Source organism: Rhamphochromis longiceps, linkage group LG17 (assembly GCF_057381845.1).
Source record: "Rhamphochromis longiceps isolate RC_006_pf linkage group LG17, R_longiceps_female_GT1.1, whole genome shotgun sequence".
Classification (NCBI taxonomy): Eukaryota; Metazoa; Chordata; class Actinopteri; order Cichliformes; family Cichlidae; genus Rhamphochromis; species Rhamphochromis longiceps.
Window position 1 is genome coordinate 2492640 of NC_140573.1, and position 15737 is coordinate 2508376.

Below are 15737 nucleotides of genomic sequence, written 5' to 3' on the forward strand. Positions count from 1 at the left end.
CCCCCTCCACCCCGCCTTTTCTTTTGATGCTCTGTTCTCCTGCTTCCAAGAAATACATGCATTGTGACAATCAACATTCAAGCTGCATCCTATTTCTCGCTGCCATCATGTTAGAGGAACTGTTTTCTCAGGAGCTGCTTGTTTTCTTATCAGTTCGCTGAGGTACAGTCGCTTCTCGGCTCCAGCGAGGAAATTCTGTTCCCGCTTCTGAAAAAACTTTTTGTTTCAGTCACACAGAAAAGAAACCCAACAGTTGGCATCATGCTTTTAATCATCATCAAACAGGATTAAAGAGATTTCAGGAAAACTGAAGTGACACACGGCACACCCAGATAGTAACTGTCAAATATTCTCACGTTCACACTGCCTGTGTTTTCTTTGGTTGTCATAAGGACCCACATATGATCATGCTGGGTTTCCTGCCTGATGGTCTTGATGGGATTAAACTGGTGCAGACCATATAAATGAATCTCTGTTTTCTGCTCTCTCAGCCAATGATGCTGATGAAAAGGAGTAAGCTGCAAAGAAGCTCAACCTGTTTAATTGTGCTTCGCTCACTTAAAAAGGGGGGATGTCACATGTGCCTCTTCTTCTTCTTCTCTGCATATTCAGACATACAAGATACACAAGCTGACTTCAAAAATGAAGTCTGCTTGATATGATGCTTCAACAAAAACACCCAGAAATAAACTGCTTTTCAAATCAAGGATATTTATTATTTTTGAATCATTTGTGGCCCATATGAGCCACAAACCTAAACAAAGGGTTTCATTCCAAAAAACAGCCCCGATCCGAGAACGCGTCTGATATCTGCATGTAGTTTCCCACAGTTAGGATGGTGGATATGCTGTTCTGGAATGAAACTCTTCAGAAACTGAGAGTACAAAAGAAGCTCATTGCACAGTGTTACAATACAGGAGAAAGAAAGTTGCATTAATGGTGTGACAGAGTGAAAAATACCTCGTCAACCAGTAAATCTCGAGAGGCACATTTTGGGTTTAAAGAGAACCACTGGCTACGTTCACACACGCACATCGGATAACTTCAACGAGTGGGTTTAATCTCCCGTCTCATTCCCGGAGGAGCTACAGGGAATGATTTCCACTCAGGCTGACTCAGCTGAATCACTGCTCTCTGAATAATGAAACAATACATTCAGAAAAAAGAATCTTTTCAAGGTGAAATCTGCTGTTCAGTCTGAGAACTGATGATTCATCGTGTAAACAGCATGTGATCATCCACCGTGGGAGGCCAGTGGTCCCACTGTTTCACAAACCTCGTCTCACAAACAAAAAGCAGAAATTAATTCTGGGTCATAATTGACAGGACGAAAAAAAATCTCTTTTTTTAGCCTAAAATTTGATGATTTTATTTAAAGTGACCCAAAATACACCCAAATGAAAGTATTTCATATTTTTGTACAGGTGCTACGAACGCTCAGGCTGCTCTGGGTTCGCCCCGAGGTGGAGCAGTGAGGCTCCCAACAAAGAGAACGGTTGTTGTAGTTGAACCTGTGACTCTGTAGCCGCCGTGTCGGTCTGCACTGTTTATGAGACGGTGGTGACAGAGCTCCTTGTAATGAGAACGCTCCATGTTCCCACATTTGCCAGGTTCCTGCGGGGACAGGCTGGTCTTTGAAGGAAAGTTCCAAATAGTGGAATTGTAAACAGCATCAGAGTGATCATACACGAGGAAGAGAGGTCAAACAGAGGTCAGAGGGCGCACTGACACAGGCACAAGATCTGATCTGGGAGGCGGAGCTGTGTGGTGGTTGGCATTGTGGGTTACCAAGGTTTACGTGACATTGTGACAGTAAAGATGATGTACAACATAAGAAATACCCTCCCTGCTAAATATTAATCCTGAATATATGAATGTCAGACCAGCTGTTCATACCTCCTGATACTTCAAAACTGGCTGTATCATTAAAAGTGTCCCTGTGCACTCGCAGGCTAATTATAGTAACGTCTGTGCTCACGCGTTTGAAACATGAAGCATGTGCACATGCACTAATCATCTGAACGTCCCTGCACAGGGCGTTCAAGTGCTCGTATGCAATGTTATGCAGAGCTTCTGACGTTTACAGTTGTCAGGTTTCCGGTGTGAGGTCTAAATATGTTTGGTAAATGTAATGTTATCTCAGCCAAGACTAACAGGTATGTTACTGGTAATCTCACAGAGTAACTTAATAAACATTAACCCTGGAAGTAGCCAGCTGCAACATGACCAAACATGCACATCTTAGATTAAACAACACCTGATCCTTTCCTGTCACTTCAGTCTTGTGAGTATAGGTGTTGGAATAGTAACAAAAGAAAAGACCAGAACCCACCAACACCTCCACCCCCACCAAGCACTGCTCCAGGTAGGTTGTGGCTGTTAAGCTTGTGGGTCAGGACTTAATCAAAGGTCCACTATCAGCAATGTGGCATAATCTGTTTTGACCCCTGTTCACCTTCCAACACAAGCATCTTTAAGAAGATGATTCTTGGTTTAAAACTTAAATTCAAACAAACATCAGTGCTGAGCAGACGTTTTGGTCCCCGATCCACAAAACACTGAGAACACAGAAAGTAAAAAAGTGACAGCAGTGGCTCTCCACAAGACTGATCAGAAAGAGTGGGATCCACGGGGACGCCCTCTGAAAACAAACCACAGAAGCTTACATTTTTGCTGAAAAGGCCACACACCACAAGGCGGCCCCAGATGTCCAGCCCACAGCTGATTGGTGCACAGAGCGTGGGTACAACAGGAGAGGAACGCCCCTTAAATATGCAGAGAACAGAGAAATCCAACACAAACCATGAAACAAATAAAAACAAAAGTACACAGGTAAACGTTTCGTACCATCAGTACAGACTCGAGCTGTTCTCGAGTCTGTAGCAGTCGAGTTCATCTGCTAACAGTCAGGCTTCACTTGTTGATCTTACTAGACATGGTGGCAGACACAATCCCCAAAATATATTCCACATAAAAGACATGTTTTTAATTTTTCACTGAAGGCCTCTGACTGATGCTGGGCTGCAGAGTCCACCAGTTAAGGTTTCTTCAGGTTTGTGGGCGATGGCTGGTGATTTCCTGCTCCAGTGAACAAGACCAGCAGTGCTTTGGTGCAAATGATGCAGGTCACAATCGCTACACAAAAACAGAAATTTAACGAGTACGGTGTGGTTTGCATGTAGAAATAAACAGGAACAATTTTTAAACCCTCGTGTAGATTAAAAGTTTCATCGAGGATGTGAAGTTAAGGAATGTGCTGACCAGCAACAGGGAGCACCGCCAGTACAACAAGGCTTAAGGGCATTAGAGACGGAGAAGTGGCACGCTTTCAGTCGCCCACGTCGCTGTCCTGATCTCCTATGAGCCACAGGAAGTGAAAGCTGAGTGCCAGCAGGGCGGTGCCCAACAAGTCCCCTAGCGCCGTCAGGTAAGGGATGGAGAAACTGTCTGGGTCTTTGCCGCTCCTCCATATTGAGTGCACCATCCAGTCTGCTATACACAACAACAGGAGTACCTAGAAGAAGAGAAGAGAAGGATTAGAAGGCAGCTTTGATCGAGAGCGTGCAGGAAGTATACACGCATACCCAGGTGGGCTCACTGAGACAAACATGCAGCAGAAAATCCATCATCCCTGTCAGGATAATATGAACGATGGTAAACCCACGTCTCTGTTTTCTTGCTACGATTACAGGATTAGAACGTACTTGTGGGGTCTTTACCTTACAATACAAGTGCCTCGAGGCAACTGTTGTTGTGATTATATAAATATTAGTGCTGTCAAAATTAACGTGTTAATATTAATCCGCCATCACGGGCAACAGGATTACAATTTTTAACACACCTGGAGTGCAGAGCGACTCAGAATCCCTGCAATGTTTCTATAAAGGCATTTCGGGCAGTTTGTCCAAGTAGAGTCAGCTGCGCACATGCGCACGGGGCAGCTGGTGTGTAGTGACGGCCAGCTGCACCAATCAACTCGATGTGGAAGATGATAAACGCGCTTCGGCCCTGTCTGTGGGAAATTTAGCATTAAGAAAATAAGAGGGAACAGTCGACCCACATAAGGTATTTTGCACGTTGTGCAAGAAGGAATTCTGTTTTCACCGAAGCGCTTCCAGCTTAAAATATCACATTGACTCGAAGCACACGTTAGCCAGGATGCTGCTAGCACTTTGGCTAACGCCTCACCCAGCTTGGACACTCGCGGAGCATCGGGGCCTCAGGAAGTCGACCTCGGACACATCGACTGACGCCACGCGGAACAAACTGCAGACCTGTTAACATCACTGAGAACCTTTACACAGCTTTGGTTCCTCGTTCAAGCACGTGAAGCCTCCCCAAGACAGACAGAGAGAGGATACATGTTTACAGAGTTTTTACATGAATGTTCAACATGTTAAGTGCGATGTTTGCCCTTTTTTCTCGAGTCTGTTTGCTCATGCAAAATGAAACGTGATTAATATAGAATAAAAATAAATGATGTTTAATCATTAATCCAAATTAATCCACAGTTCCCCTGTGATCAGTCTGCATAAACATTTTAATAGTTTGACAGCACTAATATATATATTAGTGTATACTTCCCTATTAGTATCTTGTAACTGCATAAATGTCAGTTACAAGCTTAAATATAAAGTTGAAAAAATGTAATTACAGCCAGGCTATTGATCAAGTAATTGCGATTAAGCGCGATTAATTACAGAAAATTGTGAGATTAATTAGTTAATTTTTTTAATCTATTGACAGCACTGATAAATATATTTAATTGAATAGGATGCGCATCACACTTAATGCCTGTGTTGCAAAATATATAACCTGATATTAAGCTGGAGATTCGTGCTGTTACTCCTTTTTGTCTAAAACTAAGATAACTAACTTGTATTTCTCAGCGTCAAACAACTCCATACAAAGTATAATTATACATGCATGCACACTTATTATTAGGACAGGACTGGCTATCACAGTGGTGAAAAACAGTGCAGCACGTAACTCAAATGTTCAAACTCTGAGTGAAGTGGCAAACATAACTGCACAGCAGCATGTTTGCATAGCTCCAGACTCTCAGACACGCTGCTTTCTAAACGGCAATATAATGTAGATAATAATCATAATTATGATAATGGCAATTTTGGGAAGTCTTGACTTTTCCTTCTTTCTTTTGACTTTCCAAGTAGTATTTTTCTTTTTCATAAGAAAGAGAAAAGCAACCTTAGAACTTTATACTTAAAAAGAAAGAGAAAGAAAATGAATAGGTGCTTTAAATACCAAGCAGAGTAGCGTAAACACTTAAAACTGCAACCGCAACAAAGACGAGGAGGAGTAATGGACAGAGCAGCAGACCGAGAGACGAGTTCTTAGAGTGTTATTCATAATTCAAGTTTCCACACATGAAGTGGAACGGTGGCGAGAGGAAAAGAAAAGTCTATTAAAAGATAAGGACAGGTCTATAATTTAAGAGGAAATGAGCTGTCCAAGTTGGCAGTGAAAACATTCGACAAACAAAGTATTCCAGACATTGATTGATACCATCATGCAAAGTAGGGATGATGATATCAGAAGAGGGGGGACGGTTTGGTTATGACAATGATGTTTTGTGTTTAATAACATTAATGTATGAGTTCTGATAACCTGTTGACAGCCCTGCTTGTCTTTGGCTGTGATGGAACATCTGATACGGTTAAACAATGCGTTCTCCTGCTTTCACATCTAATAATCTTCAGTCATGACCCTGCAAAGCGTCTCTCAGGTAAATAACAAGCTTTCAAACCTATTCACAAGCACGGGCGTTGTCACTTTGTCTTTCATTCATGGTGACAGGGCAGCACATCTTCTCAGCTGCTGAAACTGTTGCCTTTGAACCATCCTGGATCTAAAAATGCCGACTACACTATCATTTACAGTTCACAGCTTAGCTTTGGTTTTCAGGCGGGAGGGGAAGGAGAGGCGCTTGTGTGCAAAGGGGGCCGCGTTTTTTAACAAATGAGACACATCCAATTTAAAAATGCGATTAACCAAATGAAAGATGAAAAAAGGAACTCCAGCAGAGTGTCGATCCATCAAGCAGTCTCGACCACAGCATCTGTACCTGGTTCCTTAATCATGCCTGAGTGAAGGGGGATGATTTGTCTACACAAAGAAGCTGTTTGATCTCTGGAGATGGCCATGTTCGACTGCGACGGTCCACGTACACAGGTGACTGAAATAAAAATACAGTTGAAAGACACAAAAATTATGCTGTTCTCATATTGTTCCCCTGCCGCTGGGCATAGACCTCGGCTGGTTTCGTACAGCTGCCTTCTATTTATTTAGCATACCTCTCCGAGCGGCTGCCCAAGCCTCTGAGTCTTTGCTTGGCAGTTTCCAAGGCCTCAGGTCAGCCTGCTGCACTTCTTAGGCAGCTTCTTCTGCAGCTCCCATAGTTGGCTACTTTTCCCTGTGCTAACTTGATCTTGGCCTCTAGTCTCCTTCTCCATGGAGGGTACTGCTCCTTAAGGCTGTCCATCTTATAGCCAAGCATCTCACTGATCACTGCTAGCGTGGTCAAGATCAGCTGATTAGCCTCAGTGATGGTTGCAGCAGGGATCATCCACAGTGCTGCATCCACAACTTCAAGTAGACCTTCTGAGGGTACGTGATGCAGTGTTGGTAACCGGCTACAGAGGGTCCAGGTTTCCACCTTCGCAATGATCCTATCTTTCAGGTCAGTTCCTCTTGCACTCAACGCTCCTCCTTCCATCGTTCTTGGGGCTTGGTACTCAATCTTGGGTTGGAGTAATGATCCCCCCCCCCCCGTCCCTGAGAGCAGTCCCTTCTTCCGAATGTTGGAGCACTGAGCTACTATTTGTTGGGAGCACTGCAATTTTAAATTCCTGTGTATGATCTGTACATACAACGAAGCAAGGAACATGGAGGCTTGCAGAAAACTCTTCCTTCCATAGGCTGACAGGTCTCAGCCAGACTGGGTTGTCTTGTTGTTAATAACAGCACTCTCTCAGGACAAAATGTAAGTTTAACTTTCTCTGTGCTTTGTAGCACTGTGGGTTTTTGACAGCAGCTTTCAGTTGTGCTACATGGACACACCTGCTCATGTCCAACTAAAGTGAATACAAGCTTTCCAAGGCGTGGTACAGACTAAACTGTATGAGTGCAACCTGAGAGTCTTTGCTTCAGTAAAAATGTCAGACTTTACTTTTATTTTGGACCATTTGCATAAAATGCAATGACTGACTGACTCGTCTCCAAGCCTTGAAACTCTTGAATGACTGGAGGTCTGCCAAGAAGGACTCTTTATGTTTAGTTTGTGCAGTTGCTGGTGCTTTGCTTCAAAGAACTATGATGAGTTGTAATGTTGCAAACACAGAGGAATTATGAGATTAAGAGACAATTCAGGACGCTGCTGGAATCACTGAATATCTTTCATGTAAATCCTTTAATCCTGTAAATAATTGGACGTTGCTTGTTACCAGACAGAAAGTATGGACGACTGAAAGTGTTTCTTCTGATACTGGTGAGGCAATAAAAAGACATGCAAACACTGTAAGGTGGTCTGTAATGACTACAACAAAGACTTGTGCTAAAGTCACTCATATATTTATACCTGCACATTTCTCAAATCATCCAGCATACTGAGCACAAAAACAGACTTTCACGTAACACCGAACACATCCCAGACTTTGACATGAATAGATGTTCTGAAATAATCAATGTTTAATCATCTCTGAGAGGTAAGGTTATACTGTGTTGTTGATATGTGCGCGGAGCTGTTACGTAGACATCTTTTTGCTTATTCATGGTTACATCTCTGAGCCCCTTTTTTCTCTGCAGCTCAGCTAAATATGCAACATATATACAGTATATATGGAACCCTGTGCTCAAAGAAACCTGCAAATCCTGCAGTGATACAAACAGTATCACTTGAAGCCACTTTATTAGATACTCTAGTATTTATCATCTGGGCAAACATAATTGGATTTTGCTGTATTCTACAGTAGTGCTCAGTGAAATGCTTGATTTGTGGACCATTGCAAGCTGCTTTATTGAGCCATTATTGAATAATCTTTTCTTTTTCCAGGCTATAACAAAATTAAGTTTGAGAATGACTTGAATACACGGACTTGGGTATTTTATTATAGCATTTCATTTGTATTCATCTGTTTTGAATTAGAAGATTTAAAGGGGAAGTCATTTAATACAAAAGTACACTGAAAGATCTTTTTTAAGTGGCAAATACGATATATTTAAGAGAGCTTATTGTATCTGGGAGCATTTCTTATATTCAATATTTTCTCCTCAGCATAAATCAGCTTTCTTTATGATGCACCTGGCCACAGGTCTGTAGGGATATACAGCCGTGGTGCATGGTGCATGTCTACTCATTTTAACCCTTATAACCTCATACGTACAAGAAAGCTTTATGGTCTTCATTTAGGATTAAAAACATAAATCAATTTTGCTGATCTGTCAAAATCAAAATCACGTTTTTGGTCAGGATGACTTTTTTATGACTAACTTCAAACATCCATATCTTGGGAAACATGGATATCATTTTAGTAGCTGAATTCCATCAAATGAGTGTAACAGAAACACAGCAACAGAAATTAGCATGGCTGCTTTAGATCTTTTATTTTTGGAACCTTTATTACCAGCATCATGTTCTACATGTGATTCTCCACTGAGCTTATCGTAAAGCATAGAGCTGAGCCCAAGCTAACTGTTGTGTGCTGTTGAATGCAAACCGAATGACTGTCTCTGCAGTGATTAATAACCGTTCCACATGTTCACTTATTGTACACCAACCTTGTGAGATTGATCTTTTTCACCAGTGCCTCCCTGCTAGTCATCCTGCTCAAGCTGCACTTAAAAATAGGTGACCTTGAGCTTTTTGGGAGGGAAGAAACCATGCAAGAGTGTACTTGACTTACAACCACAGAAAAGAAGAAGAGCTTAATAGTAAACGTTTTTTACAATGATTTTCTATTCACAATTGTGGAAGCCAAAATCACGTCTGAAAGTAAGCTGGTTCTACCTCAACATTACAATACTAGCCATACTTGGCTTTTGGAGCAAGGAGTGATCATATATTTATATGTATTGGGGACAGATACAGTGGGGCAAAAAAGTGTTTAGTCAGCCACCGATTGTGCAAGTTCCCCCACCTAAAATGATGACAGAGGTCAGTAATTTGCACCAGAGGTACACTTCAACTGTGAGAGACAGAATGTGAAAAAAAAATCCATGAATCCACATGGTAGGATTTGTAAAGAATTTATTGGTAAATCAGGGTGGAAAATAAGTATTTGGTCAATAACAAAAATACAACTCAATACTTTGTGACATAACCTTTGTTGGCAATAACAGAGGTCAAACGTTTACTATAGGTCTTTACCAGGTTTGCACACACAGTAGCTGGTATTTTGGCCCATTCCTCCATGCAGATCTTCTCGAGAGCAGTGATGTTTTGGGGCTGTCGCCGAGCAACACGGACTTTCAACTCCCGCCACAGATTTTCTATGGGGTTGAGGTCTGGAGACTGGCTAGGCCACTCCAGGACTTTCAAATGCTTCTTACGGAGCCACTCCTTTGTTGCCCGGGCGGTGTGTTTTGGATCATTGTCATGTTGGAAGACCCAGCCTCGTTTCATCTTCAAAGTTCTCACTGATGGAAGGAGGTTTTGGCTCAAAATCTCACGATACATGGCCCCATTCATTCTGTCCTTAACACGGATCAGTCGTCCTGTCCCCTTGGCAGAAAAACAGCCCCATAGCATGATGTTTCCACCCCCATGCTTCACAGTAGGTATGGTGTTCTTGGGATGCAACTCAGTATTCTTCTTCCTCCAAACACGACGAGTTGAGTTTATACCAAAAAGTTCTACTTTGGTTTCATCTGACCACATGACATTCTCCCAATCCTCTGCTGTATCATCCATGTGCTCTCTGGCAAACTTCAGACGGGCCTGGACATGCACTGGCTTCAGCAGCGGAACACGTCTGGCACTGCGGGATTTGATTCCCTGCCGTTGTAGTGTGTTACTGATGGTGACCTTTGTTACTTTGGTCCCAGCTCTCTGCAGGTCATTCACCAGGTCCCCCCGTGTGGTTCTGGGATCTTTGCTCACCGTTCTCATGATCATTTTGACCCCACGGGATGAGATCTTGCGTGGAGCCCCAGATCGAGGGAGATTATCAGTGGTCTTGTATGTCTTCCATTTTCTGATGATTGCTCCCACAGTTGATTTTTTCACACCAAGCTGCTTGCCTATTGTAGATTCACTCTTCCCAGTCTGGTGCAGGTCTACAATACTTTTCCTGGTGTCCTTCGAAAGCTCTTTGGTCTTGGCCATGGCGGAGTTTGGAGTCTGACTGTTTGAGGCTGTGGACAGGTGTCTTTTATACAGATGATGAGTTCAAACAGGTGCCATTCATACAGGTAACGAGTGGGGGACAGAAAAGCTTCTTACAGAAGACGTTACAGGTCTGTGAGAGCCAGAGATTTTCCTTGTTTGAGGTGACCAAATACTTATTTTCCACCCTAATTTACGAATAAATTCTTTACAAATCCTACCATGTGGATTCATGGATTTTTTTTTTCACATTCTGTCTCTCGCAGTTGAAGTGTAGCTCTGGTGCAAATTACTGACCTCTGTCATCATTTTAAGTGGGGGAACTTGCACAATCGGTGGCTGACTAAATACTTTTTTGCCCCACTGTATCATCACCCCCACCTGAGATTAGGTACCAAGCCCCGAGAGCGAAGGAAGAAAGTGTTGACTGCAAGAGGAACTGACCTGAAAGCGTTAAACTTGGATCCTCCGTTGCCGGTTTCCAAGACTACGTGAAGTACAGACAGATCATCTACTAGATGATGTGAATGCAGCACTACGGACCTACCTACCGCTACCATTACAGAGACTAACCAGCTGATCTGCACTACAGCAGCAGAGATCAGTGAGATGCTTGGCTACGAGTTGAACAGCCACAAGGAGCAATATCCTCCATGGAGGAGACTAGAGGCCAAGATCACAGTAGCATGGATGGAGGTTAGCCAACTATTGGAGCTGCAGAAAGGTGTGATGAAGAAGGTGCCTAATAAGTACAGCAAGCTGTCCATACCTGAAACCTTTGAGACTGCCAAGCAACGACTCACAGCCGCAAGGTACACAAGAGATATCGAAGGCAGGAGAATAAACCAGCTGTTCTCCACAGAACCATCCAAGGTGTACTCTCAGTGGCAAGGGAACAATAAGAGAACAGCACCACCAAGGCTGGAGGCAGAACAATACTGGAAGACCATATGGGAGAAGGACACAACCCATAACGGCAATGCTCAGTGGCTAGTGGATCTAAGAGCAGACCACAGCGACCTCCCTGAACAGGGTCCAGTAGCCATCACAGTGGCAGATATCCAAGAAAGGGTCTCCAGTATGAAGAGTTGGACAGCACCAGGGCCCGACATGGTTCACGCTTACTGGCTGTAGAAGCTGACTGCACTCCACGAGCGTCTGGCAGCATAAATGAACCAGCTGCTAGTTGACGAGAGACACCTGGAATGGCTAACCGAAGGTCGGACGGTCCTGATCCCCAAAGGACCCCCAGAAGGGACCGGTCCCCTCCAACTACCGACCAATAACCTGCCTCAGTCCTACATGGAAGCTCCTGTCAGGCATCATATGGGCTAAGATGAACAGGCACATGGCTCTTACTGCAAGCCTGATAAGCAACATGCATCCAGAGATGATCTGGATGCATGTTACAGAGGCACATATAAATGACATTAGATTTATATGTCTGTATCAAATCAATGCCATAGGAACGTTGTAACCACAAACCCTTCTAAAACCTTATGCCCTAACCTGATATGCACCTCCCTTATAATGTATGTGCTGTTGATGCAGCCTGCTCAGAAACCGGCAACAGCATTTCCACTTGTGTAGTCTCTACATAGATCCAGCACAGAGGAGCATTAGTAGGGCTGTGTGATATGACCAGAATCTCATCTCCCGATATCAGACATCTATCGTCCGATAACGATATAAATCACACAAATGTAACATTTTCTGTAAATTCTGTGAATCTCGGGCAGGTGAAGTGTTTCCAGCTGGGCGTCATGTAGCTGAGTCGAGTGTTTTAACCGATGCATGAAACGACACATTTTTAGACATAAGTTGTAACGGCGCCGTTTTCTTTGTGAGTATTTATTACACGGCGTGCTGCGGGGAAAAGCCTGTTCTAACGTTTGAGTCTAAGGTTTATTTTTTAGCACCTGGCGGCTCTTTTTTACTTCTCATCCGTAAATAATCTCCTCTTTCACATGATTCAGTTTATTTTGAAAAGTCTCAACAGGATCTTGAACTTTATTGTGAAAGGTTTATGTGGAACGTAAACAAGCGGACACGCGATGGTTTTACCGTCGTTGTTGCTAACGACAACGCATGAAAACAGGCGCTTATCCATCCGTAGTGTGGTTGTATTAAATATAAGAGAAAGAGAGAACTTGAAGAAATGAATATAACCACTACAGTGACATCAGAACCATGAAAAAATATTACTGTAAACAGTTTATTTTGCGACACCACGAAACAAACGATAGCGTAAAATGAAACGATAGATGTTTGTATATCGTCATCCGATATATATCGTTACATCGAACAGCCCTAGGCATCAGTGCTAAATTTTACAATAAAATACGTGAATTTCATTCACCCAGCAGCCGGGTGCTTGCTTTTTTTTTTTTGCCTGTCCCGTTTGGTTCTTTTGCCATCAGAATTATTGTCTAAAGCCAAAGAAATTTACTTTACCAAATGGACCATCCCAGCCTTGCCGTATTGGTCTATTTGATTCACCTTTTATTGTTCATTTTATTTTCATTTGCTGAACACGGGACAGACTTGACTGGGGAAAAGAAACGGGAGAAAGAAAGAGGGAAAGAAAAAGAGCGGGGAAGAGGGACGGGGATAAAGCCGGGTGCTTGCAACTTATCTGTGCCAGCAGCCACAATGCTAACTTTAAGCATTTATAAAGTTTAATAGTGTGATTTATTAAAAAGCAGTGGTCTTGAGTACAGTTGTTATGATACACTTTAACATGGAAGTCTAAAGGGACTGACTCTTGGAGCCAGCCTCAAGAAGCTATTCGGCACGTCTCTACAGGCGTAATCTTTCAACCCCAAAGTTGCTGCTGGTTGTAAAATCTCTTGGATTTTACCATCACAAAAATCGAGGCTTTGTTTGTTTTTGGATTCACGTTTCAGCTGTCGCTCACATCACACAGCAGTCAAAGCCAAATCGGGAAATAAAATCTGCTTTGTTTTGGTGTTTTGATGACGATGATGCTGATTTCACATCTGAGAGCGTTGAGCTGTCTACTGAGCACATTCAGAAACACTCCTCTGTATTTTGCCTCTAGGCAACCTTTCACAGCAATTACTCTATTAAACTAGCAAAATACGATCCTGCTGCTGCTGAGCACTGCCTGACAGACACCCTGACTGCATTTGAGCTGACACTTATACTGGTGTACTTGATAGGAAAATGTCATGCGGACCTCAGAAAGCCTGGCCATACTGTCTTTTGATGCATGCGTGAAGCTGACTGGTTTGTGGACCAAACGCTTGCTGACAGATGAGAGCCCAAACTACGTTGAGTTGGATAAGATCTGACACTCACTGGAATAATGAGATCATGTCTTCAGAGTAAGAGATGGTTACCTCAGTTATTATTGATTCATGTTTTCCTGTGTACTACCTCTGTGTTATCCAGGAACTTGGCTTCCATTAATATTATCATAGACATGCATATGCTTCACTATTAAACTTTGTTTAACCTCATCAGACAAAGTTGCTCCAATCCCAATCTGTCAAACTCTCTACTTTCCCTTCACACCACCACTGACTGCACCGTGTTGCCTTAGTTTATTCAGTATTGCCTCATTCTTATACTGGATATGCTGTGGGCTAACATTAAATCGTGCTGTCTTGTGTGATTTGTTTATGTTTTCATGCTTCATCTCTTGCCATGTTCCAGGCTTTTTTTAATCCCTATGGATTTATGTAAAATTATTAATCACCGTGCGCCAAAACATGCACAACCCCATTCTTCCTTCCTAACTAGTGACTGTACTGTGAAGCAGGCAGAGATAGCACAATGAGTCGGGCTATTTTGCAGGAATGTTTCAATTTCTCCCCTTATTTTCTCTGCTTTCACTTTCAATGGAACGCTATCAAACTGTACCATGTGCAGTTTCTGCTTATCACTGCTATTAAAGAAGCAGACTGCTACAGTTAAAGTAGAACTGAATGACATTATCAAATTCTGCCATGTTACACACTTTTTTTGGGGGGTCTCGCGCTGCATCGAATGTAGGAGAAAATTTGGAACGACATTGGAAGGTGTGGGAAAAATAAGTCCATATTGAATCTCAACTGGGTATTCGCACAGCCAGTTTGAATTGAGCATTTATTTCTTTAAAAAGACTTACTGGCAAAAACCAAATGAAATGTATCCGTGTGGGTAATGTGGTTTCAGTTTCCGATGTGCAGTGAGTGCATCGGGGTCTTTTACGAGCACTGACCAAGGCTACTTTTTTCTCAGAGCCAGTGCAGAAACGATCTACTCCAAGTCATAAACAGTGTTAAAACTAATGTTCCTCATGCAATCAGATATTATGCATCTTTACAGTAGTAGCCAGCGCTCCCTTTACGACCTTAAAGTGTCACGCTTTTTTTGCACATGTGAGTTTGCTGGTGGGCATTGCATCATTTGCACTGGTCTGCAAATGATGAAGCGTGATCATCGAACAATCAAGCGTTTCATTCAAAATAGTCAACAGGGTCGCAAGAAGCGTGTGGAAAAACCAAGGCGCAAAATAACTGCCCATGAACTGAGAAAAGTCAAGCGTGCAGCTGCCAAGATGCCACTTGCCACCAGTTTGGCCATATTTCAGAGCTGCAACATCACTGGAGTGCCCAAAAGCACAAGGTGTGCAATACTCAGAGACATGGCCAAGGTAAGAAAGGCTGAAAGACGACCACCACTGAACAAGACACACAAGCTGAAACGTCAAGACTGGGCCAAGAAATATCTCAAGACTGGTTTTTCTAAGGTTTTATGGACTGATGAAATGAGAGTGGGTCTTGATGGGCCAGATGGATGGGCCCGTGGCTGGATTGGTAAAGGGCAGAGAGCTCCAGTCCCACTCAGACGCCAGCAAGGTGGAGGTGGAGTACTGGTTTGGGCTGGTATCATCAAAGATGAGCTTGTGGGGCCTTTTCGGGTTGAGGATGGAGTCAAGCTCAACTCCCAGTCCTACTGCCAGTTTCTGGAAGACACCTTCTTCAAGCAGTGGTACAGGAAGAAGTCTGCATCCTTCAAGAAAAACATGATTTTCATGCAGGACAATGCTCCATCACACGCGTCCAAGTACTCCACAGTGTGGCTGCAAGAAAGGGTATAAAAGAAGAAAAACTAATGACATGGCCTCCTTGTTCACCTGATCTGAACCCCATTGAGAACCTGTGGTCCATCATCAAATGTGAGATTTACAAGGAGGGACAACAGTACACCTCTCTGAACAGTGTCTGGGAGGCTGTGGTTGCTGCTGCACGCAATGTTGATGGTGAACAGATCAAAACACTGACAGAATCCATGGATGGCAGGCTTTTGAGTGTCCTTGCAAAGAAAGGTGGCTATATTGGTCGCTGATTTGTTTTTGTTTTGTTTTTGAATGTCAGAAATGTATATT

General features: G+C 43.0%; 1 protein-coding gene across 4 annotated transcripts in view; it reads right to left on the bottom strand.

Annotated features, from left to right (window-relative positions):
• Window positions 1–260: 260 nt before the first annotated feature.
• Window positions 261–15737, bottom strand: part of slc41a2b (solute carrier family 41 member 2b) — a 39909-nt gene continuing 24432 nt past the window's right edge. For all 4 annotated transcript variants that reach the window (XM_085385884.1, XM_085385886.1, XM_085385885.1 and 1 more), the window contains exon 11: window positions 261–3514. In XM_085385884.1, coding sequence (XP_085242010.1) covers window positions 3329–3514 — 186 coding nt within the window. In that variant the 3' untranslated portion in view covers window positions 261–3328. The remainder of the gene's footprint in view (window positions 3515–15737) is intronic.